The sequence below is a fragment of the Rhinatrema bivittatum genome, chromosome 17 (assembly GCF_901001135.1).
Source record: "Rhinatrema bivittatum chromosome 17, aRhiBiv1.1, whole genome shotgun sequence".
NCBI classification, from domain to species: domain Eukaryota; kingdom Metazoa; phylum Chordata; class Amphibia; order Gymnophiona; family Rhinatrematidae; genus Rhinatrema; species Rhinatrema bivittatum.
Genome location: NC_042631.1, coordinates 40,949,917 through 40,975,326, shown reverse-complemented (window position 1 = coordinate 40,975,326; position 25,410 = coordinate 40,949,917). Strand labels below are relative to the sequence as shown.

The window sequence follows — 25,410 nt, the reverse complement described above, 5'->3', positions numbered from 1 at the left end:
GGCGCGCGCAAGGCTACCGATTTCGTGTAGCCGGCGTGCGTCGAGCCGCGCAGCCTGCCTCCGTTCCCTCCGAGGCCGCTCCGAAATCGGAGCGGCCTCGGAGGGAATTCGCTAACGCCCTCCCCTCACCTTCCCCTCCCTTCCTCTACCTAACCCACCCCCCCGGCCCTGTCTAAACCCCCCCCTACCTTTGTTGGGGGATTTACGCCTCCCAGAGGGAGAAGTAAATCCCCGCGCGCCAGCAGGCCGCTGGCGCGCCTAGACGCAACTCGGGGGCGGTTCTGGAGGGTGCGGCCATGCCCCCGGGCCCGCCCCAAAAACGGTGCGCCGCTCGGCCCCGCCCCCCTCGGAAAACCCCGGGACTTACGCGAGTCCCGGGGCGCGCAGGGCTCTTAAAATCCGCCCCTAAGATTTGTACAAGTTTACCTAAAATTGTTCCCTTCTGATATTTTAAATATACACATGCTAAGTATTTCCGTGCCTTTGCATGATTGGTAATCACCTTTTTAGCATTATCTTAGGTTTTGTTTGGTAATTTGGTCATTTTCATTGACAGCTGGGCTTTCACTCTCTGAAGAGTGCACAGAAGGAAGAATACTGTGAGACAACTCGAAATCAGCTATACGACTGTAAACTTTTTATATGAGTGAGATTCTGCATGCGTTCCTCCCAGAAATACATGTGTTACTTACATGGAAGAACTCCTGCAAACCCCCTCACAGTATGTAAATGTGACCATATTCTGACATGGGCCGAGCTGAATGAGAGTCGATTCACTTCGAATCCCGCAAGACCTTGGAGCTTTCATTAAAGAAAAAAACATACACATAAAAGAGAGAAAAGAAAGGGGGATGTGATAAAATACAGCCCACTATATCTTTCCAGTAGTGAAAAAGCTATACATACCTTTACATGTTTTGCAGCACCCATCTGGCGTGCTCTGTATCGTACCCTAAACGAAAGAGCGAGATTAAGAATGAATGAATCAGGTTGAGAAGTGTTGGAAACCACCACTTTTCAAATCCAGTCTGTAAGAACCACCAACAGGTCTGGTTTTCATGGTTACCAGATTATGCAACTTAACCAGATGTCTGGCCAAATGTGTGCAAATATATTTCAACAAGACAAATTGGGGACTCACATGGCCAGGATTTGAAAACCATAGCTCTCTAGAGTGCCAGTCCCTAGAAACACTGCTGAATCACAGACTGGCTCCAGGGATCTCCTGTGGCTTTCGACAGTGATGTACTTTAGTTTTATTGATTTCACTAGGGCTGCTCGCTAATTTTTAAATTTGGCATCTTTAGCAACTCCATCTTTTACAACTCCTTACTTTCTACCTCTTCCTCCTCCTCCAGCTCCCCATTTTAGTCTCCTTTTTCATTTGTTTGCCTCGATTCTTGTACCTTGGTCTCACCTCCCTCTCCATGCCAGACCCTTCCATTGCTTTCTCCCATTTCTCTGACCTTGTATGTCCCCCACGCCTCTCTATCTCTCCAGTGTATCTTTCCATGGCTCCAGCTCCTTCTAGCCCTTCCATTTTCTGCTGTCTTTCTCCACCCTTGATTCTCTTCTATAGCTTCCCCTCAGTCTTTCAATGAAACATTCATTCCCATCACTTCCTCTCACTCCTCCATTCTCTCACCAAGGCTTCAGCCAGAAAAGGGTATAGGTGGGAACAGTGTTTTTGAACTGATATCTTTTGTTTCATACATATTATACATTTTTGCAATAAAAGGTGTGCACTTTTGATATCATCCATAACCCTTTTTTATTGTAATAAATCAGTCTTAAGTCACAGCGGTCTCAGCTGCTCATTCTATACACTTTTTTACATGTATCTGTGTGTTCTGTTACCCAACATGTAGCCTTTCGTTATTTGGCCACTACTCTGGAACTTAACTCCATCTGAGTTAAGGAAAGAAACAAGCTATTTACAATTCAGAAAGCAGACAAAGGCCTGGCTTTTTAATCAGGATTTTCCTGTTTTTTTCCTGCCGGTTCAATGTGTACCCTTGTCAAGGGAACTGAGAACAGAGAAAGAATCAGAGATGTTTTAATTTATTAATCACAGTTTATGATAATGGGTTGGTTTTTTTAAATTGATATTGTATTTGTTTTATGCATTGTCAAGCATTTATTATGATTGCACCCCGCCTTGATGTTCTTTGATGGAAGGGCAAGTAATCAAATGCAAAGAAATGCCTGCGTGAAACTTTCATGAACAGCAGTGTCCTGATTTATTTAGAGTGCCAATGGTGGTTGCAATTAAGTGGAAAGAGCTTTATTAAAAACTTTATGAACTAATACCTCATCACAAACAATATAAAAATCCAGAACTAAAAGAGGGTGCTTGGTGACTGCTTGTTTTAACTGCTTATTGGCTTCTCAAAAACTCATCTTCCTACTATTGCTATATTATAACAGCACACTTGGGCCGAAAGTCTGCATATAGAAAGTCTTCCACACCTCAGCATGAATTTTCAAACAAATTTATATGCATAAGTCCATTGGGAAAATTAGTGTTTGGGGGGGGGGAGGGGTACAAGCAGAAAGCAATACAACATACAGAAAATCGAAAGTCTACCCTAAATGCTATCCCTACCCCAACACTGCCCTCCACAACCTCTGCTGTGCCCATAAAAGAATGTGCATAATTTCTTCAATGTATACTTTTACACATACAACCACCAAGGCAATTTCCAAAAGCCCATTTCTGTGCATAAAATCACATTTTATGCATGGAAATGCTTTTTGAAAATTCAGCCCTAAATTGTTAACATGAGAGTTTCTGCTCAAGTGAAACCCAGCAATAATCTAGGGATGGGTCTGTGAAGTGACCGAATTCCAGGGGGAGATTTTCGGTCCGTCCCGGATTTCTGGCATCCCTATGTGGATGCATTCTGCTACCTGCAGCATTGAGTTTAAATGGTAGAGGTAGGGACTACAACTACTGCAATACATTGGAATGTAAGTGCACAAACCAAAACTAGCTAAAGGTCTCCCTCCTTGATCTGGGACCCTTGGCAAGTCTATGAATGACTATATCTTTTTACACCGAGAAAGAGGAGAATAAGTGGGAGGGGGGGGGCGGGGTCAAAGCTACCATCTGAGAAGACTTAAAAATGAAGAGAATACCAAGTCCTATGTCTGACAGATTCCTTCACTAGAGAAAGTGGCCCACCTGTTTGTTCTTGTATTCTTTCCTGGTACATCTATTCAGTTAGATCCTACCCCGTCAAACGTAAAGAATAAAGAACATACCGACTCGCAGTCCTCGGATTCAATGATAGGGCAGGTTTTCTTCATCACGGCTGTGACCAAATGGTCGTCTATTTTATCGCACTTGTAGTAGGTACAGTTTGAAGTAGGGTAGTACCATTTTTCTCCAGGCTAAAATGAATAATTAAGAGTGGATCAAAATATTACTCATTTTATTTTCTCTTTGAGCTTCCTCTCTGATATGCCACATCATCATCATACCATGTGAAGGCAGCTAGTCCCTGCAAAGTGATAGTTGGGTGAGTCCTTAGAACTTAACGTTTCCAAATCTGTTGGGGCAAGCCCACAGCCAGTCAGGTTTTCAGGATATATGTATACAATGAATATGCATGAGATAAAAGTGCATATATTGGAGACCCAGTGTATGCAAATTTATGTCATGCATATATATTATGGATATCTAAGCTGGTTGTGGGGTCACCAGTACAGATTCAGGAAGCCCCATGCTAAGGTATCCATATAGCTTCATGTCAAAGAGGCAGGCCAAACCAGTCCTGGTTTTATCCCATTGCATGCATAATATAGTTCTGCCTTTTTTTTAAAATATTTTATTTATGACATTTTAAGAATTACAGATTCAAAAAGTATACTTGAAATAGAACAAGCATGTTAATTAAAGGTAAAGAAAAAAACTCTTCCAATACAGAAGGAACAAGGTCTAAATAAAGCCAAAACCTTTTGATTAATTGTGGCTCCTGTGGACTGCCAAGTTATTGGTCTGCTGTTGCTCAAAAACATTCAACTAACTCAGTTTGTAGAACACGTATTTATTACCATCAAGCTTAATTTCAAATTTACAATAAACCTTAGCGAGAAGATGGCTGCGAGAGAGATCACCTCTTGCTTCCTACTCAGAAAAATGTTTTGCCTCTGTGTGGATCTATCTAGATCAGGAAACATTGCCACTCTATGGATGAGAATTACATTGTGTTGTACACGAGAAAATAAAAACATCACCCAGAGACTCTTATTGATTTCCACATTTCTTGCTCATAGGATGAACCCTTTCCACTTCCCGACTTTTGCTAAACTTAAGTCAACTGTATTTGGGCTTTCTAAAGATGCGAAGATTGCTTTGTCCTGAAGCAAAGCAGGCAGACTTATTAAAGAAATCCATGGGTTTTGTCAGGATTCATCTAGAACAAAGGTTCCCAAACCTGTCATGGAGGACCCCCAGTCAGTCAGGTTTTCAGGATATCCAAAATGACTATGTATAAAATTTGCCTTGCTATGGAGGCAGTGCATGCAAATTTATCTCATGCATATTCATTGTAGATATCCTGAAAACCTGATGGGGGTCCTGCAGGACAGGCTTAAGAACCTCTGATCTGCCTTCATTTTCTTTGGAAAGTAGGCTAAAAGGAAAACTGAACATAGAGGGCCAGATTTTAGTACGTACGGGTGGGCGTAGATTTGTGCTCGCCGGGTTGCGCACACAAATCTACGCCCGATTTTATAACATGCACGTGCAGCCACGCGCATGTTATAAAATCCAGGGTCGGCGAGCACAAGGGGGTGCACACTTGTGCATCTTGCGAGGGCCGAGCCCTAGGGGACCCCCGATGGCTTTCCCTGTTCCCTCAACCCCCCCACCTAACCCACCCCCCTCACCTTTGTTAAATAAGTTGTGCCTGCCTCCGGACAGGCGTAGGTTGTGTGTGCCGGCCAGGCCGCTGTGCCGGAGGCCTCGGTCCCGCCCCCAGACTGCCCTGCCCACTCCCCGCCCCTTTTTTCAAGCCCCGGGACATATACACATCCCGAGGCTTGTGCGTGTCACCGGGCCTATGCAAAATAGGCTTGGCGCGCGCAGGAGCGGGTTTAAAAGGGTTACGCCCCAGAGAGAATTGGTGCATCATAGTTGTCAACCTTAGTCTTGAAGATAAGATGATGATGATGATGACTCCCATTCATTTTCCTCAGGTCCCTACTGATAGGGTAGTTCAGTGTTTATAGAACAAAAACCTTTCATGCTGATTTTTTGCTTTGCTCACAAGCTTCAGAGGTACCTTGAGAACTTTGGTGCTGTCATTGCTGATCTTGATTATACATGCCACCTGGACACACTCACCACAGCACTTGCCAGGTATCGGCTGATATTCATAACCCTGTCGATAAGCAAAGAGAAAGAAAATGCAATGAGTCAATGACAACGCTCGTCTTCTGATAGGTTTGAGAAAGCTAAATGCTTATTTGGTAAATTAAGAAGACCTCACCAGGGCACAGATCTGGCAGCTGATGGACGCACAAATCACCACGTTTAACTGGGTCCTTGGGTTCTTTTCAGAAGTACAGTGACATGGTTTACATGTGTCAGAGGTGGGAATGGGCACACCTGGCTGAATGAGGCCAAAGAACATTTCAAATTCACTACAGAAGTTTTAAGGTGAGCTTTAGCAAAATTCAAATTCAACTATAATAACAATAAAAAACAGTTGTGAGCCTTTTAAGAATCTTCCAGTACTCTCATGTTCTACAAGTGATCCTCAAAACTTTCAGTAAAATATGTAGATAGTGGATATTTACCGATAGCTTACAAACGGGCCGATTCAGTAAAGTCTGCGGGAGAGCCACTCTCCTGTGCGCGCGATGCAGTATTTAAATGAGGCCTGGCGTTAAAACGGGCAAAAGGAGGCGCTAGGGACACTAGCGCGTCCCTAGCGCCTCCTTTTGGACCAGAGCGGCAGCTGTCAGCAGGTTTGACAGCCGACGCTCAATTTTGCCGGCGTCGGTTCTCAAACCCGCTGACAGCGTCGGTTCTCAGCCCGCTGACAGCGTCCGGTTTTCGACCTGACAGCCGCCGACCAACTTCAAATGTTTTTTTTATTTTTTTTTTTACTTTTGGTGTTTCGGGACCTCACTTTCCCGGTGCCCGAAGAAATTAGCGCCTACCTTTGGGTAGGCGCTAATTTCTGAAAGCAAAATGTGCGGCTTGGCTGCACATTTTGTTTTCTGAATCGCGTAGGAATACCTAATAGGGCCATCAACATGCATTTGCATGTTGCGGGCGCTATTAGGTTCGGCGGATTGGACGCGCGTTTTCGGCCCCTTACTGAATAAGGGGTAAGGGAAAACGCGTGTCCAGTGGCGGGTTAACAGTGCACTCCGTTGGAGCGCACTGTACTGTATCGGCCTGAAAGGGAGGGTCCAGTTAAGCTTTGCTCGGTTGCTGCTTGACAGCTATGTTATCACATACATTTAAAAAATGGCTAGAAATGTTTCAATAGAATAATTATTGTAATAGATTTTTTTTTTTCAAATTGTGGCAGCAACACTGAGTATCATTATGACCTTGGGGGAGGGGAATTAAATATTAAACTCATGAGCAAAGCAAGAAAAGGAAAAAAATAGAAACACAGTAACAGCTGAATTTTAAATCGGCCAAGCGCAGAACAATCGCCATTTACGGGTGTGGCTGGGCCCTGTGCGTGTTGCTCGCATTTTCAAAAGGGCCCGGTTATGTGCATAAGTGGTGATACGTGCACAAGTGTCAGGCCCTGGAAATGGGGTGGACTAGGGGCATGTTCTGGGTGGGGAGAGGCTGGGCAGGGTGGGACAGGTCGGCCAGGTCAGCGGCCATTAGCTGCTGTCCCAGGTAAGTGCGCGCCAGCAGTTGATCGGCGCACGTAAATTACTTCTGCTCCCGAGGTCTTTTTAGTGACTGCCGACACTGACACATCCACTTTAGGAACATGGAGAAGGTGTAAAGCCTCTTCTGGCAAGCTTGTCTATCGCCTTACTGACCTTCAAACAAAAAAATCTGTCTCGCCAGTAAGAATATGCTCTGATGTGGGTGAGTTTTGGACTTTTGATCGCACATTTTTGCATACAGAGTTATTTCTGTATGTTTCTTTTCAGTTCAATGAGCTACAGAATTTGGAGGCTGCTGCTGAGTGTATACATTACCCCTGAAGCAGAATAATTCGAAACAAGGCGTTATGTCGGGTTACGGCTAAGCACTACAGTTGAAGGGTTTCGGTTAAACTCTGCAGTTGAAGGCAAATACAGCCCTCATATTTTGGACAATGAAGGAAAAGCTCCATCTGAGAGAAGTAACTTTCTTTTGATTTTGATTTTTATATGCAAAACAAAATAATAAAAAAATTGCTTGAATTGCCATGCTAGGAGACTTATGATTATGAATAACCCATTCAAATTGATCGGATGAAATTGGACCTTTCACTGTTGGGTGTTATGATGGTCTCTTTAATCTTACACTTGGGTGTATATGAATAATTTGAAAGTTGCAAGGTTTATGTGTACGCCATTTATTTGATGAATTCTGTGTCTGCAGTTCACTTTGACTCTTTCTTTATTGTGGTTATTCGCTAATGTTTTTATATTTACCATGTATTCATTGCCATCCACTACACAGACATTCTTGGGCTCTATTAGAAGGAAAGAAAATAATTTTAGTAAGTTCTAAGTAGTTCTTTAAAAATATTTTTCTCAAAATGTATAAGGAAGAACAAAATAACATCAACTGGAGTAATTTCTTACCAAGAATTAATTTTGTTTTAATGACAAAAAGACTGATTCCGATGTGGTGGATTCAGCTTTCTGCTAACGTTCCACAATGTGGGCAGTGGAAAGCCTGCATCTGTAACCCCTTCCCCTTCCCTCCCATACCCACAAGTAGCTCTCCAAAGACTCACGCCGCTGAAATATTCGATAACGAGAATTTATTAGTTTGGACAAAATAATGGCCGCAGCCCATGAGCAATACATTCACAGGAATTAGACAATAATAAATTGATACAACAAAAGCAAAATTAGACGTAATAAACAATCCTGAAACTTGTACTTAGCTAAAGCTGAACTCTTAGTGACCAGCGCTCCCCCCACAAACCCGTGCTAATCCCATAATTTGTTGAGGCATATGCACCCTCCTCGGCCGTAGAAGCCGAGGCTGTTGGTGCCATTACTGGTGACCCAACCGTGGAAGGCAGGGTCGTTTGTCCAGTCGCCTCCTTATTCTCCCCCTCTTGGCCGTTGAAGCGTTGAGGGTCTGCGTTGGGCCGCTGGCCCACGTCGGAGCTGCCTGCTCTGGTGGCCCGAGGGCCGCCGTCCCCCTGGCCATGACCTACTTAATCTAAAGGCGGGGGTGTCACTTCTGCTGGTCACCACACCAAGGTTCCCTGGTAGCGAAACCACTTACCGGGAAACCCCCCAACTGATCAATCGGCTGCAGCCATTAGAGGCAGGAGAACTTCAAGACAATCCTGCAGATCACTGTTAAAGATATCCCACCCTATATCGGAGAGATGAACGCCATCAGGTCTGAATAAGCCCGGGCTTTCATCTAATAGATCGTGTTTTAACGATAAACCATTGATTGTGGGCATGAACTTTGAAATCCACTTATTAATTTTCTTGCGAACCTTTTCCATTGCACGGTGTGATAGTTCACCTCTCCAGATCCTACGGGGAGTGATATAGGACCAGCCGATTACCGACTGTGGGAGCATGTTATATAACGTAACCAAATCTTTTTGTATTTTCTGTGTCAGAGCCACACTCCTAGTTAGAGGCAGGTCATTTCCCCCAAGATGTAATATAATAGCAGCGGGGGGGGGGGGGGGGGGGTTGTAATTTTGTAAATCAAGGACAGTCAGAATCAATTGGTCCCATTTCATTCCAGGGATACCTTTCCAAAGCAGCAAAAGTTGATGAGCCGCCATACCAAGATGTTCGCCCAAAGGCCACTCGAGGGCCCTCCTATGTGCCCAGCGCACATAAGAGTGGCCAATAATCCATGTGACGCGCGGCCCCCGTGTTCCCCTATCTGTCAGCAAATAAAGGTAAATGTTATGAGACATATTACATGCTATTGGCAAAATAGTTATTTGGGCGGATATAATGGCTAAATCTTCCTGATCGCCATCTACCTATTGCCCAAGCTTGCAGTGGTTGCCGCACCTATACGGAAGGAGTGAGTGGAGAACACAGCAACTGCAATACCCGCTGCATGCAATGCAATGTGGAAGACCCGACTAAACTGATATCGTGTAAGAGGTCTACCATTCTTGTGTACAAGCAATTGCCCCCCAATCGGCGGGCGCTGCTTTAAAAATAGGGTGGTGGACCACATAGGGCAAGTGGGCTCCCCAGCCCATTGTCTGAGAATGATGTTGGAACCATCGTAGACCTGCGGATACGTAGGGTAAGTTTATTACTATTAATCACTGTATCTTCCCATTATAAACATGCGGAGGACAGTCTATTTGTAGATTGTGTGGTCAGTTCGCTGACGCGGAGGGCCGCATAAAAAGACAAGGAGAATGCACACTTAAATAACGTACACTCCGAGTTATCAGAGCAGACACCGTCTAGGGCCAGAAAGATTTTTCTAAGGATATTCAAAGTAATGGGCCTCCTGGCGTCTAAAGTCTTACCCACCTCCCTCTGCCTAACATAGCCCTCTTGATTGGGAACAGTGATGTGCAGCTAGGGAACCCTAGCACTCTGGAAAAGAAAGACAGGTCAGCTAGGCGGTTTGCTACTGAGGCTCTGGATTTTCCAAGGTTCTTGCAATGTAGTATGTAATGTGAGAGGGAGTTTAGCAAGATTGGCTACTCTGCTGTTTCTTGCATTTCAGTTATTCGGAAGCTATGAAAGTCTAGCAAGGCCTGTTTATAACTTCTTCGGGTGTTTTCCGAAAGTGACTGTAATATTAAGTCCCAAAACTCGGGGGGCCAACTTGCCAGACCTCCTCCGGTATGGGGGTTGGTAGCTGGTCTGCCGTCGGGGCAAGGCATCGGAAGGTTGTGAGCTGCAACCGAGAGAGGGAGTCAGCAATGGTATTATGTACACCAGGAATGTGCGCAGCACAGCAGGTTATATTAAATTGCAAGCAAACGAGCACCAATTGCCTTATGAGCGCATTAGACTCAAATGTGCGAGCTGAAAGAGCATTAATAACCTGGACAACCACGATGTTGTCGGATCTAAAAACAATATGTGACCGGAAAAGTGACTCCCCCCAAATCCTAAGGGCAACAACGATTGAAAAAAATCTCAAGGAATGTAAGGTCCTTGGAAATCTTGTGTTGCAACCAATGGTGTGGCCAGCAGTTAGCGCACCAAGCTCCTCTGAAATATATGCCAAAGCCAACTCCCCCCGCAGCATCAGTGAAAAACTCTAGTTCGCTATTTTGCCTAGGAGGATGTTGCCAAAAGGTGACCCCGTTGAAGTCCCGCAAGAATATTTCCCAAATGGTTAAATCTTGCTTAATAGCGCTAGAAACACGTATACAGTGATGCTTCTTTCACACACCCATGGTAGCTAAGAAAAGCCTGCGCAGGAAAGCCCTGCCCATCGGTATAACTCTGGACGCAAAGCAAACCAATGAGAGATTGAATTTGCCGGAGGGTGGCCTTTTTTATGCTGCGCATCTCAACAGTAGCCTCGCGCAGCTTGCAGACTTTCTCGGAGGGGAGGCGAGAGAGCTGCGCATGCGCATCTAATTCAGTTCCGAGAAATGTTATAATTCTGGTTGGGCCTTCGGTTTTGTCCTCGGCTAAAGCGATGCCAAATGCTCTAGCTACTGCTTGTGAAACGAATAGGAGGTTGCTGCAATCGGGCCCTTCAAGCCCAACCAGCAGGAAATCATCCAAGTAGTGCACCAAGAGTTGAGAGCCTGACTGTTGTGCGATGACCCACTGCAGAAAGAAACTAAAGCGTTCAAAGTAAGCGCAGGATATCGAGCAGCCCATGGGGATACAATGGTCATAATAAAATTGCCCTCTAAAGTGGAAACCCAGCAAATGAAAGGACTCTGGGTGCACAGGCAAGAGGCAGAAGGCAGACTCAATGTCCACCTTTGCATGGTGTCCAGCCTTTTTGATGACACTGATAGTGGCGTCAAAAGATGTATAAGACACCGAGCATAGGTAGGGATCAATTTAATCGTTGACAGAATTACTGGGGGGGGGGGGGGGGGAGGGGGGAAAGAGAGGTTATGTATGAGGTGGTAGCGGCCATGCTCCTTTTTGGAAACCATGCCGAGAGGGGAAAACACCATGTTTGGAAATGGGGGGTGGGTGAAAGGGCCCATTATCCGCCCTAAAACCAATTCTGAGTAAATTTTCTTTTTAGCCTCCTCTTCGTGTAAGGATAGGGAATGCAAATTGAGAGCTGGGGGCTGAAGTGGGTAATGGGGGGAACGTTGACATGGAATCCTAAAGCCATATGTAAAGCCATTATAAATTTCTACAGCCTTAGTGGGGTAAGGATAGCATTGCAACCAGGAGAGCATAGCACTAACGCTGACTGGCGTTGGAGCCAGGAAACTTATTTGGGCGGCCGATAGGAGCCTGTGGAAAAGGTTTGCGGTCTCTGGGACTCCGGCACTGTGTCGCGGGGTGTGATCCCAAACCACAGGTGGCGCAGAGGTGCTTAAATTTGCAGCTTGCCCATGTACAGTGGCCGGCATTGAATTGTCTGCACAATTCACGCTTCCCATTGCGAAGAAAAGAATTTTTATCTCGAATAGTGGCCAGGGGCTGCAGGGATCTATTCTGCCAAGAGGACTTATGGAGATTCATTTCGTCTAACCATAAATCCAGTAATCTATGCCTCCAGGAAATTGCACGATCCTGCACCATACCTTTCCTGAATCTGATGTCATAATTCAGCCAAGCCCAACCACCCCATTTCTGGGCTTTTATTATAGTATCGATATATTGAATGAGGAAAGGGGCTTGGTCTGGCTCCCATTCCACCACCACACTCATGAAAATGTGGAATGTTTTCATCCAATTATGAATATTTTTGGGAATTTTGGGATGTTTGTCTTTTCCCTCATTTGATCCCCCTTTTTCTGGCTCACCGTCCAAATCCATAATAAGTAGGGAAAATATGTCAATAAACTCACGATTCCATATCTTATTCTTGATTGTCAGGGGAACGCTGTGTGCTAAAGAAGTAACACCTCATAGAACTTCTTCCGCAGCAGGTGGAGTGGTGACTTGAGAGACGGCCGCAGTAACCGGAACGGAATTATTGAGGGGCAATGGAGAGGTATTATCACTTGAGTCAAGTATCAGAGGAAGGGTGCTCGCAGGAGAGACAAGCGGGACCATACTTGGTAGGACAAGTGGGGAATTAGCAGGAGTGTCCACAGTGGGTAGCGAGTCGCTTATCGGATCAGCGTCCCAAACAGTTGCAGCTGACCCAGATGACTGACCCAGATGACTGTTTTCTTTTGTGAGACTTAATAGCAATATGAATGGCTGTAGCTAGGGCCATGTCATCGTCACTGCAATTCGGAGAAGACGAAGTAGTGTCAGAATCAGTGGTGGGCTTACCTCCTCTTGGGTTGGGGTGGCTCATACCACGCAAAGTAGGTCGAGGTCCCGAATCTTCAATGGTGTCTACAGAAATTCCTCTGCGAGATGTCGCAGACCTTGTATGCTGCCATGTCTTGGAGGTAGCAGCTGTAGAGGCTGGTGTAGGCAAGTTATGTTGGTCCAAGGAAGCATTTCGTTGGGAAGATTTTTGAAAGGAAACATTTTTGGAGGGGCCTGGCTTATTGGAGGCTGTGTTAACCCTCTTGGTCGAACCGGAGGGCTTTTTATGGGATGGCAAGGAGTTAAGTATGGACATGTGCTGCCTTACCCACTCAGTCCCGTGGGTCGCAGCCTGTGCCCTTATTTCGGCTACCAGATGTTCTATGTCAGCGTGGTCTGGAGGTGTCGAGGAACTATCTTGCCTGACTCTTTGCTTGGTTGATGTATGGCGTCTGTGTTGCGCATCAGCAGATGTCCACGGGGTTCTGCTCCTACTTTGCACCCTGGGATTGGATTCAGCAATTGTTGACTCATCCGGCATTGGCCCATGTAGTGAAGGTATGTTTGATGGAAAACTTGAAGTCTTTTTTGCGTGTCCCCAGTCCCTTCTACTAGGGGCCATGCTGGGAGCTGAAAAGGGGCAGTAAAAAAAATTAGCAGCAAATGAACAAAATAATAGGATAGCAATTGAATAGAAGTAGGTATTAGAAAAGTTTTTTTTTGTTTTTTTAATAATATTATGTAATTTATTTTTTTTTTAACATGTGCCGCATGTGCCCAAAGCAAAATATGCTGCTGCCCTGTGCATGAACCGGAAATGAGTGCCCAAGCAAAATGGCTGCTGCCGTGTGCCCCTAGCCAATATGGCTGCCGCCATGTGCCCATACCCAATATGGCTGCTGCCATGTGACCATATGCAATATGGCTGCCACCATGTGACCATATGCAATATGGCTGCCGCCATGTGCCTGCTGAACAACCTAAAATTATGCTTAAATATGAGCAAAACAGAATGTATACTAATTACAAGAAAAAACTCTGGTATAACTTCCACTCCACCCTTCCAATTTGACAACATTCAAATTCATCTCAAAGACAACGTTAAAGACCTGGGTTTCTGGCTAGATAATGAGCTAAATTTTAAAAAACACATCACAACAAAAACAAGAGAAGGCTTCTACAAAATTCAAATACTCAAACACCTAAAACCGCTGCTTCATCCCCAGGATTTCAGAACCGTTCTTCAAGCCCTCATCTTCTCCAGTTTGGACTACTGCAACTCCCTTCTGATAGGCCTTCCTAATTCAACCTTAAGACCACTGCAGTTAATCCAAAATGCAGCTGCCAGTAGGGATGTGAATCGTGTCCTCGATCGTCTTAACGATCGATTTCGGCTGGGAGGGGGAGGGAATCGTATTGTTGCCGTTTGGGGGGGTAAAATATCGTGAAAAATCGTGAAAAATCTAAAAATCTAAAAATCGCAAAACCGGCACATTAAAACCCCCTAAAACCCACCCCCGACCCTTTAAATTAAATCCCCCACCCCCCCGAACCCCCCCCCCAAATGAGTTAAATAACCTGCGGGTCCAGCGGCGGTCCGGAACGGCAGCGGTCCGGAACGGGCTCCTGCTCCTGAATCTTGTTGTCTTCAGCCGGCGCCATTTTCCAAAATGGCGCCGAAAAATGGCGGCGGCCATAGACGAACACGATTGGACGGCAGGAGGTCCTTCCGGACCCCCGCTGGACTTTTGGCAAGTCTCGTGGGGGTTAGGAGGCCCCCCACAAGCTGGCCAAAAGTTCCTGGAGGTCCAGCGGGGGTCAGGGAGCGATTTCCCGCCGCGAATCGTTTTCGTACGGAAAATGGCGCCGGCAGGAGATCGACTGCAGGAGGTCGTTCAGCGAGGGTTCCGGCGCCTCGCTGAACAACCTCCTGCAGTCGATCTCCTGCCGGCGCCATTTTCCGTACGAAAACGATTCGCGGCGGGAAATCACTCCCTGACCCCCGCTGGACCTCCAGGAACTTTTGGCCAGCTTGTGGGGGGCCTCCTGACCCCCACGATACTTGCCAAAAGTCCAGCGGGGGTCTGGAAGGACCTCCTGCCGTCCAATCGTGTTCGTCTATGGCCGCCGCCATTTTTCGGCGCCATTTTGGAAAATGGCGCCGGCTGAAGACAACAAGATTCAGGAGCAGGAGCCCGTTCCGGACCGCTGCCGTTCCGGACCGCCGCTGGACCCGCAGGTTATTTAACTCATTTGGGGGGGGTTCGGGAGGGTGGGGGATTTAATTTAAAGGGTCGGGGGTGGGTTTTAGGGGGTTTTAGTGTGCCGGCTCACGATTCTAACGATTTATAACGATAAATCGTTAGAATCTCTATTGTATTGTGTTCCATAACGGTTTAAGACGATATTAAAATTATCGGACGATAATTTTAATCGTCCTAAAATGATTCACATCCCTAGCTGCCAGAGTCCTGTCTGGTAAAAGAAAATCCGACCATATATCCCCAGTACTCTACAACTTACAATGGCTACCAGTTAAAAAAAGAATAGAGTACAAAGTCCTCACAATCCTACACAAATCAATTCACAAAGCTGACTACTCTGCCCTGGACAATATTATTATACATCGACATAAATCTTCACGTACAACAAGATCTACATATAAAGTTCAGCTGGATGTCCCTTCATTACCACAAGCCAAACTATCCTCCACTAGAAATAGAGCCATCTCTATCGTCGGCCCAAAATTATGGAACTCACTACCTCAACACCTCAATTCGCAAGAAAACTTTAAATCTTTTAAAAAAGATCTTAAAGATTGGCTACTTTCACAGTCTTACAATGGCTGCTCACCCATTGACAACTGAACTTAAATCTTTTTCATATCCACCTTCACGTTCCTTTTTATGCCAGCAATCCCCTCCTTCTGTCATTCGTCCTGTCTCGCAGAAACCTTTTTCTCATTAACGGTTTCAACCATCAACTTCAAGTGTTGCATACACTCATATCTATTGTTCAATGTATTTATTGACTTTTATTAAGTTAATGTTCTGATTCAATCTCTGTCACACTGTTATGAATTTAAATGTAACTGGTTTGTTATAATGTAAACCGGAGTGAAGGCTATGTCAGCTGTACCTCGGTATATAAACAAATGCTAAATAAATAAATAAATAAATAAATACATCCAATATGGCTGCCACCATGTTCAATGATTGTTCCCTAAACAATATGGCTGCCGCCATGTGCAACAAGTGTTCCCTAAACAATATGGCTGCCGCCATGTGCTTGCTACCATGAGCATTAAGTACATGTTCCACCCTTCCTGCCCAGTCCCTCACATCAAGTATGAGATACCCCAAATATGAAGTGAAATATAAAAAATTGAGCAATGAGAAACACTAAATATGCAATGAAATTATATATAAAGTAGGGTTGTTTTGGTTTTTTTTTCACTTTTTACTTTTAACGTGCCCCCCCAAGACACATGCATGGCAGCAGGTCACAGAACGCAAAATGTGCCATGAATGGAGCTGCAAAGCACAAAACTAGCCAGTAAGACCGCAGGTCTTGCAAGCATAGTTAAAAGTAATATCGGCACATGCAGTCCCCCAGAACAAAGAGACATCCCATAACTTGCGGCAAGTAAATAAAGTAAATACAAATATCTCTTTAAAGAATGAAAATTAGCCAAGTGAGAAAACAGAGACATTCCAGAACTTGCGGCAAGTAAATAAAGTAAATAAAATTATCTATTTAAAGAATGAAAATTAGCCGAGTGAGAAAACAGAGACATCCCATAACTTGTGGCAAGTAAATAAAGTAAATAAAATTATCTATTTAAAGAATGAAAATTAGACGAGTGAAAAAAAAAAACAGGCAAAACAGCACATATACAGCACGCAAATATACAAAAATTATTATTTTTGTATATTTGTGGATATATGAAAATTCAGAGAATCGAAGTAGAGCTGCAGTGGAGGATCGGGCTGCGAAGAAAATTGTGCTGGATATCGCGAGATAATGATAGCAGCGCAGCCCAGCCCGGATCTCGCGGTGCTGGAAAGCCCTGCCCGATCTCGCTGTGCAGGGCTCAAATGTGCTGGCCGCCGCAAGAGAAGGGGAAGCCGCGCAGCGACTTCTTGCACGTCCTGGCGGACCGACTGCCCGGCCACCAGCGACCGAAAGCTGAGCAGGCAGAAAACAAGGGCGCAGAGAATTGAGAATGAAATCGCTGCCAGCAGAACAAGCACACAAGGTAATCCGGCGATGTCTGGATCAAAAGGGAAGCTACACCTTCGGAGCTTCCCTTTTATCCACCCCCCCTCCCCCAGCACCATCCCTGACTCCCGCCCGCCTTGTGTTCCCCGCTCCCATTGTGCCTCTCCCTCATTCCCTCGAGGAGTCGTGAGGCTCTTTACATTGACTCATACTAGAAAAGAGCTAAAGTCACTGACACGTTGCATGCCAAAAGGTATAGAAAGATCTTTTGAATACCACCCTCTTCTTTTATCCAGTTCCTGAGTGTCAACTTTGTCTTCTCTTTATTCTTTACATTACATGTATTCTTTTTTTCAACTGCTGGTGCCCCAGTGCCCAATTATTAATCAATGCCTTTCTTATCTTCAAACTTCATTTTGGCAACTCTGTTTGCCAAGTTTCTAGGCCCCATTCTACTCCACTGATTTGGCCTGCCATGAAACCATGCATCCATTTTTAAATTCTTCTCAGCAGCCTCCTTTGCATTGTGAATCTCACCTCTTTGTACAATCTCGCTTAACCATTTATAGTTCTACACTTTGCTTGCCCACACTCTTCACAGTCAAAATTCAAATTGGTCTTCCTTGCACCTATACCATATTTGTCTCCTATCACTATTAAACCTTCTGTATCATTTTGTTAGTCACTCCTTTTACCCATGTTACAATTTATTTTGGAACATCTGAAAGGGAGCTAAAATATCAACTTTGGCCTCTACTCTTTAGCTCCCTACTGGGTGGAAGAGTCAGTGTGTGATCCTATGCTCCCTAAACTTTTTCTCTTTCTCAATCTCTGACTTGTTAGTGCTCTCTTAGTATTTCATTGTGACGTGCACTGTTTTTTTGTACAGTGCACTGCATGACGACACCAACGTATCTATCAATAATAGTAATAATAAGGTTGTCAAATACACTATTAGTCTAGATCTTACTGCATTCAAGGTTAATACAGCAATCATCGACAAAATTTATTGCTGTTAACTCGAAGCCTGGTGTGCACTTCTTTATGATGTTATTACAGAGCAAGGGGTTGCATCCTGTATAAGAAGACAAAAGAGGAGGAAATTTGTAATAATAATTATTGTCATGTAATGCAATAATTTGTAAACTAGCTTTCTCAACAGCATTACAACAAGGTGGAGTAGAATTAAAAACATCCATACAGAGGGTAATTTCAATGGCCCATATAAGGTGATATAGTCTTTGGGTAAAAAGTACCCGCAGACTATAGCCTAGATTTTCAAAGCAGATTTATGTGCATAAGTTTCCTTGGGTAATTCAGAAGTTGTGCATGGGGACATGCGTACAGAAGTTATATCTGCTCAAGAGCAGGTGCAATTTACCAGGCATACTCTGGAAAATCAAAAGTATGCACAGAAATCTTGATCCCACACCAACTCTGCCTCCCAGAACGCCCATTTATTATGCAAATAAAAGTGTGCCAGATCATGTTTCGCACATATTTTTATACTGAGGCTATTTTTCAAAGAGATACTTAGGTGCATAAAATGGGTTTTGTGCATGTAAGTGCCTTTGAAAATGATCCCCATAATGTGGCACATTGAACATGCTCATCCAAAGCAATATTCGGTAAGCCAACAAGTAGCAACGTTTTCCCAGTCAAGTTATCCAGATAACTGTAGCCAAACAGTCAGCAGGATAATTTTCTCACTGAGTATGCCCGGCTAAAGCTACCCAGATAGTAGTATTTGGGAAACTTAAGACAATCATCAACTTACTCAATATCCCATCCCCACCCCCCAATCTGTCTAAATGTAGCTGGTTAGCACTGATAATCTGTGCTGATTGGCAAGAAAGCATCCCTGCAACATAAAGGCTGCCACCTGGGATCCTCCTACTTCCCGATCTCATCCGGATAAATACATTTAGGGGTCAATTTTAAAAAGACCACGCAGTTCCCGGTGCGCGCACATGGATGCGCCGATTTTATAACATCCGATGGCCGCAAAATCCGCATGCGCACGTGTGGGTGGCCTGCGACTCACACGTGCAGGGAGGGAGATTTTATAGGCCACATGCGGCGACGCAATCAGACCTCTCCCAGTTTCCTCCCAGTCCTTTCCAATTAAGGAGCGGACTGGAAGGGGACTTTCCTATCCCTAACCCTACCCTTCCTCCCCCTTCGCCTCTCCTCCCCGCCCCCTAAACCTAACCTAACTAACCCCCAATTTTTTATTTTTACTACTTACTGCTCCTCTGGAGAGCGTCAAATAGCATTGTCCCGGCCCGCCCCATTTCTTTTTGAAAACATCCAAGATGTGCGTGCGGTGACATTTATGCGTGTATCCGGGCGGCTTTTAAAATCTGCTTGGCACGCGCAAGCCCGACATAGTCGCACATATCCCCTAATTAATGTGCACGCCGGGCTTTTAAAATTCACTTTATAATGCGCCGTCCCACTTGCCACCAATTATTATTTTGACTCATATAATTGATGAGTTTATTACTTATGGGATTTTCTGATAATTTCAAATTTCACAAAAAGAAAAAAAAGGCATCACTAAGAGGAGTCTGTATTGTGATATACTGTTACATGTAGAATTGGGAATTTGTATTTGAATTTTTAAAGTATTGATTATTGATATATTTTTATTCTCCAATAACATTGTTTAAGTTGCAAAAAAAGCTGCCTTCATGTCATATATGTCATGGAAGAAAAGAATCATAAAACTACGGTTGTGATGGGGGGGCGAGGAAGATGTGGTTTTGTCTGGCAACTTCTTCCTGCTAATTTGAATTTCCAGTGAGAATCTGTCCCAAATGAGGCTTTGGTGCCATGAACCTCCTTCATTCATATTTATCCCAAATTGTTTGCACATGCTTTCCCTCTCTCCCTTCTGCCTAGCTCAGCCAATGCAGGAAACATTTTCTGGCTGAAATGCAGGAACTATACTTCTCTCAAGACTCGGGCACAAATATGCTCTTCAGCTGGCCAGCAGGTGTCACTCTTGAGCAACATTTGGGTCTCCTCCACCTTTGTGCTTAGGTCTATCCTTATGGGAAAAGCAATAGTTGGTGGGGACAAGTTTGATTCAAGCATCTTTAGGTCAGTGATAAAAAGCAGATGTAAATCATAAAAGATACGATAAGGTCAGCAATCAAGGGTGCTCTAAAATGCGCATTAATTAAAGCACATTTAAGTGAAGAGAAAATGTCCACCAAAAGGAGCACACAAAGGAGCAGGCTCCTTAGTCACATTCCTTTTGCGTGCACTAATGCGTGCTCTCCGGTGCACGGAGAGTATCTCACGCTCACATATGGCCCCTAACTCCCCTTGCATTCTGCATCTTCTAAGCTTTTACTCCCTCCCCCCCACCCCCACATGTGCGTGTATGGACAGAGGTACTCTTTGCCCCTTTCCTCACCTCTCTGTTGGTGTGTGTGGGGGTAGGGAATTGGGAGTGAGGGCAGAGGGGTCCTGAGTGATGGTGTAGGGTGGGATGTGCATATGTGCACTCTGTAGCCCTCTCTTCTCCCCCTATATGTGTGTGATGGTGAAGATGATGGTGCAGATGAGATGTGTGGAGATGAAGTGGGGGTGTGGCTGGGGGTGCTTTTTCTGGACACATTCTCCCCCATTGTCCCTCTCTCCTCTTCCCTGTGTGTATCAGGGGCGGAGGTGAGGAAGGGGAGTGGGTGTTGTAAGCAGGATGTGTGGAAAGGAGGAAGGAACTGGTGCTGTGGACAGGAAATATGTGTGGGAAGAAAAGGGGAGTTGATGCTGTAGGTGAGATGTTTGTGGGGGACGGATGTGTGTGTGTGTGTGTGTGTGTGTGTTATGTTTCCCTCCCATCTCCCACTCTTCACTTTGTAGCTGCCTCCTCCCCTACATGCACCTGTGTATTGGGGAAGGGATTAGTTGTGTAGGTGGGGGTGTGGGTTCCCCCTCGTACTCTCTATATGATCCCCATCTTTCCTGGCACTCTCAACTTTGCCCCTGCCTCCGATGTGCTTGTGTGTATGGCTGAGGGAACTCTTTTTTTTTTCCTCTCCTCGCCTCTTAATGTGTGGGGTAGACAGGGAATTGGAGAGGAAGGGAAGTGTGGATTGGTGTTGGTGGTGGCACGGCAGGAGTTTTAGGGAAAGTGGTATAGATAATGTGGCTGGACGGGCAAGTGTGTATAGCTGGGGCCACGTTTTCCACTTCTTACTCTCCCCTTTATCCCCCCTATTCACCTCTGAGTGTATGTGGGAGGAGGAAGAGAAGGGGGGGAGGGTGTGATGTGTGTGTGTGTGTGTGTGTGTGGAGGATGTATAGGTGTGAACTTTGTCCCTGTCCCCCCCTATCCCTTTGTCGCTACCTCATCCCCATCCCCTGTGTAAGGGGGGTGTGAGTGTTTATGGATGGGCCACTTTCCTCAGCTGGTGGGGTCTGGGTAACCCCACGAGCCTTCCATGCTGGCCCCAATGTACTGCAGCGACAACTCCACCCGCAGCAACCTCGGGGCAGCGTCCCTACGTTCACTACCACAGATGTACCACATTGCTCATCCAGATTCTTTTCACCCATAACAAATGAAACAATGGGTCACATCTACAGCTAAGAGAAAACAGAATTCAGCATAATTAGAGGAGAGGATTCGTCACTCATCAGATTGAAAATATGGAACATTTCTGCCAAAAGACAACTCCGACGCTAAATATCTCCATGGCAAACGTGGACCAATTCTTGGAGAGCCTTGCTGCTAATATTGCCCCCAATGACCCACAGTGCAAAAAAGTGTTTTGTGACCAATTTGCCAACTAGGATACTATCAGAGAAGGGCTGGGGAGGAGGGGACTGCTAAAATCATTGCACAATTCATTTTATAAATTCAAATATCCTGATCTCTTCTGGGTGAATATTACTAAGTGGTTTCCAAGCACTTCTTTCAAATATTAAACATAGTGAGAATCTTTCAAACACCGATCCTTGCAGAGGTAGGAATAGATATTCAAAAGTTAGCCATTTATCTAAGTTAGCTGGATAGACTTACATGGGATATTCAGCAGCACAGCCATGCTGAATAAATGGATACTTAGGCAGATAAGTCTATTGAGCAGGTCTCTTACCCAGAAAAGTTATCCCCCTAACGCTGAATATCGCTACTTAGCTGGCTAACTTATCCAACTAAATAGCGCTGCTCCTATCTGCCCACTGCCCACCCACAACTTATCTGTTGAACATAACTGTGATGCCAGTTCACCCAGTCCTTTGGCTCCCCTAAATCCTCCAGCGCGTCACCCTGAACCCCCACAGTTAATCCAGACCTCCCACTCAAAACCTGAAAACAGAAATGTCCAATTTCACTTGCAGGAGTTAATTAGCATGTGTAAAAATGTATGAATAAGTTCAGTAATGTATGCACGTACGTCCAAATTTTAAAAGGGCCGTGCACGTAAATTTCGGGGGTTACGCCTGTGGCCAGGCCTTGCATGCACTGCACGCGTTTTTAGAACGGGCCCAGGCATGCGCGTATTCCCTGATACGCGTCAAACTGCCGGCCTGTCTGAAAGGGGAGGGCTGGGGGCGTGGTCTGGGTGGGGAGGCGCAGGGTTCGGGATGGGACAATGCCATTAGACGCTCTTCTGGGAGAAGCGCGTGCCGGCTGCTGGCTGGCGCATGGAAGATATTTCTGCTCCAGAAAGCATTGAATTTAAAAAAAAAAAGGGGTTAGTTAGGATTAGTTTAGGGGGTCGGGGAGGAGAGGAGAAAAGGGAGAAAGGGTAGATGGGGGAAAGGAAAGTTCCCTCCCAGTCCGCTCCTTAATTGGAGCGGACTGGGAGGGAACTGGGCAAAGGCCCGATCACGTTGCCACGCATACCATAGAAAATTCCCTTCCCTGCGAGCGAGTAACGGGCCGTCCGCACATTCATGCGCAGATGTTAAAATCTGGCGTGTATGTGCGCACAGGTCTCGTAGTTATAATATGTACGCGCTGACGCGCGCATGTTATAAAATGATCGCGTCCATGTGCGTGCGCTGGGAACTGTGCACACGTGGACATGCACACGCTCCTTTTAAAATCGATCCCATACTATATATCTTTTACAAATTTGCAACTACCGCGTGTACTTCTGAACCCTTCCCCTCGGTAAAATATATGCACAAAACCAAAAATGCGTGCTCACTCTTGATGCTTATAAAATAACGTAGACGCACATGCATGCTACTTACACATGCACAGGCTATTTTAACATGCAGAGCCCTTTGAAAACCCAGTGAGAGAAAACCCTTATTAAATTGCTATAAAACCAGGAAATGCATGTAGATAGTGAAGAAAGTAGAATGGTATTGGCAAAACAGTTCTGGAGAAGGCCAAAGGAAAGTTGTCGTAAATATGGTTCACAATAGAAAGTTTTGTCTTGAGAAAAGATGTCTGGGAATACTTACTGCATTCAATCTGAGGACAGCATGGGTTATCTGGCAGTAACACTTGGACTGGTTCAAACCCTTCTTTGTTGCAAGAGTCTAGTGTGGGTTCTGCACATATAACTGGGGTGCACCACACAGTGTAATCGTCCTTATTACAAATACAGTCCTGACAGTTGCTGTTCCACATTTCTCCTGGCTATAACATTGGAAGAGAACAAGTATTATTGTAGTTTAGAGATACTGGTTTAGAAGCCTCTCATGAGAGAGACTATGTCAAACGTCTTCTGAAAATCCAAATATACCAAATCTATTGGTTCACCATTGTCCACATGTTTATTCACCCCTTCAAAAAAATGTTTGAGATTTGTGAGGCAAGACTTCCCTTGGGTAAATCCATGCTGGCTGTGTCCCATTAAAACATGTCTATCTAAATATTTTGTGATTTTATTCTTTATAACCGTTTCCATGATTTTTTCCAGCACTGAAGTCCGGCTCACCGGTCTCAAGAAAGATATAGAGAAGGGTGACCAAGGGTGACCAAGGGTGACCAAGGGTGACCAAGGGTGAAAAGGTATAGAGAAGGGTGACCAAGATGATAAAGGGGATGGAACAATTCCCCTATGAAGAACGGCTAAAGAGGTTAGGACTCTTCAGCTTGGAGAAGAGACATTTGAGGGGAGATACGATAGAGGTCTATAAAATAATGAGTGGAATGGAACGAGTAAACATTAATCAGCTGTTTACTCTTTTGAAAAGTTCAAAGACCAGGGGACACGCAATGAAGTTACTGGGTAATACATTTAAAACTAATAAGAGAAAATATTTTTTCACTCAACGCATAATTAAGCTCTGGAATTTGTTGCCAGAGGATGTGGTGAAAGCTATTAGTGTAGCTGCATTTAAAAAAGGTTTGGACAAGTTCCTGTAAGAAAAATCCATTAACCATTATTAAGGTAGAGTTGCAGAAATCCACTGCTTGGAAGCAGCTTGGAATCAATCTATCTACTCCTTGGGATCCTGCCAGGTACTTGTGGCAAGTCTTATGTTCTTATTAATAGCTCCAGCTCACCAGTTCTACCAATTAGGGGTAACTAATTTATCTCCTGGTTCCCAATCTACATTTTTTCCCTGTTAGCATGAGACCAGGACATGGACGAATTAGCCAAATAACTTACCTGGCTGATTCTGATATTTGGAGTTAACTGAATAAGTTATTTTCCAATCTCCAGATGTACCTGAGAGATTGGTTTGGGCTTGTTGACTGAATCCTCTTCCTTCCCTGGCAGGTGTGAATGTTATAAAATAGCCTGGCTGCATGCACGTGTGCCAAATTTTAAGTGGGCACATGCATGGGCATGCAAATCCTGCTTCTACTGGGTAAGTTGGAGGATTTTAAAAGGGGCACGCGCGACACCATTACCAGTTTACCAATTCATCCACCAATTTGCCCAGTTAACAGATGGGTCCTCCAGACCCCTCTGATTTGACAGTCTGTACTCCCCCCGGTTACCCCAGACCCTTTAAACCACTCCGAAGTGACTCAATCTTTTTATTTTATAACTTACACGCCTTCCATAGCATTAGTAAAGTTACGTGCAAGGGACCTTGGCGCGTGCTGGGGCGCGTAAATACGCTTTTAGCTGGGCCCCAACACGCCCATGCCCCGCCCCCTTTTGTAAAGTTTTGAGATGTGTGCGCAACGGCATTTACACGCAAATCTGGGCACTTTTAAAAATACGGTCGGCGCACGCAAGCCCAACGCAAGCACTCCCTAATCAACGTGCGCGCCGGGCTTTTAAACATTGACCTTTAATCTTTTTTCCCCAGAGGACTTCCAAGGGAGAACAAGCAACCAAAGGAAAGCAACAGAGCACATCTATCCTGCATTCCTCGCAAAGGTTCATTAACATAATATCCGTCCATGCTGACTAGCACACACAGGCAGCTATTCTGAAAATAAATCAGGAGAAACGAATCAAACAAAAAATGTTTTGTGGGCACATCTCTACTGTCCAAGACCTTTTTTTTATGTCACGCAGAGTACGGGAAACAATTTCACACAATACTAAACTGCAAAGCAAAAAGACCTATACAGGTAACTCACCAGTTTGAGTTCACCATTTGGTCCTGTGCAATCTAAAAGAAATGAAGACAGTTGTTGGTATATCTTCTCTTAAATCATTATTCAAAGTTTTCTGAAGGGGA

The 25,410-nt window shown here is 44.9% G+C and overlaps 1 protein-coding gene across 1 annotated transcript in view; it reads right to left on the bottom strand.

Annotated features, from left to right (window-relative positions):
• Positions 1–25,410, bottom strand: part of LOC115079486 (mucin-5AC-like) — a 186,495-nt gene that overhangs the window by 2,091 nt on the left and 158,994 nt on the right. Inside the window, exons 31-32 of the mRNA XM_029583111.1 lie at positions 5,289–5,387; positions 3,265–3,393 (exon numbers count right to left, since the gene is read on the bottom strand). Coding sequence (XP_029438971.1) covers positions 3,265–3,393; positions 5,289–5,387 — 228 coding nt within the window. The remainder of the gene's footprint in view (positions 1–3,264; positions 3,394–5,288; positions 5,388–25,410) is intronic.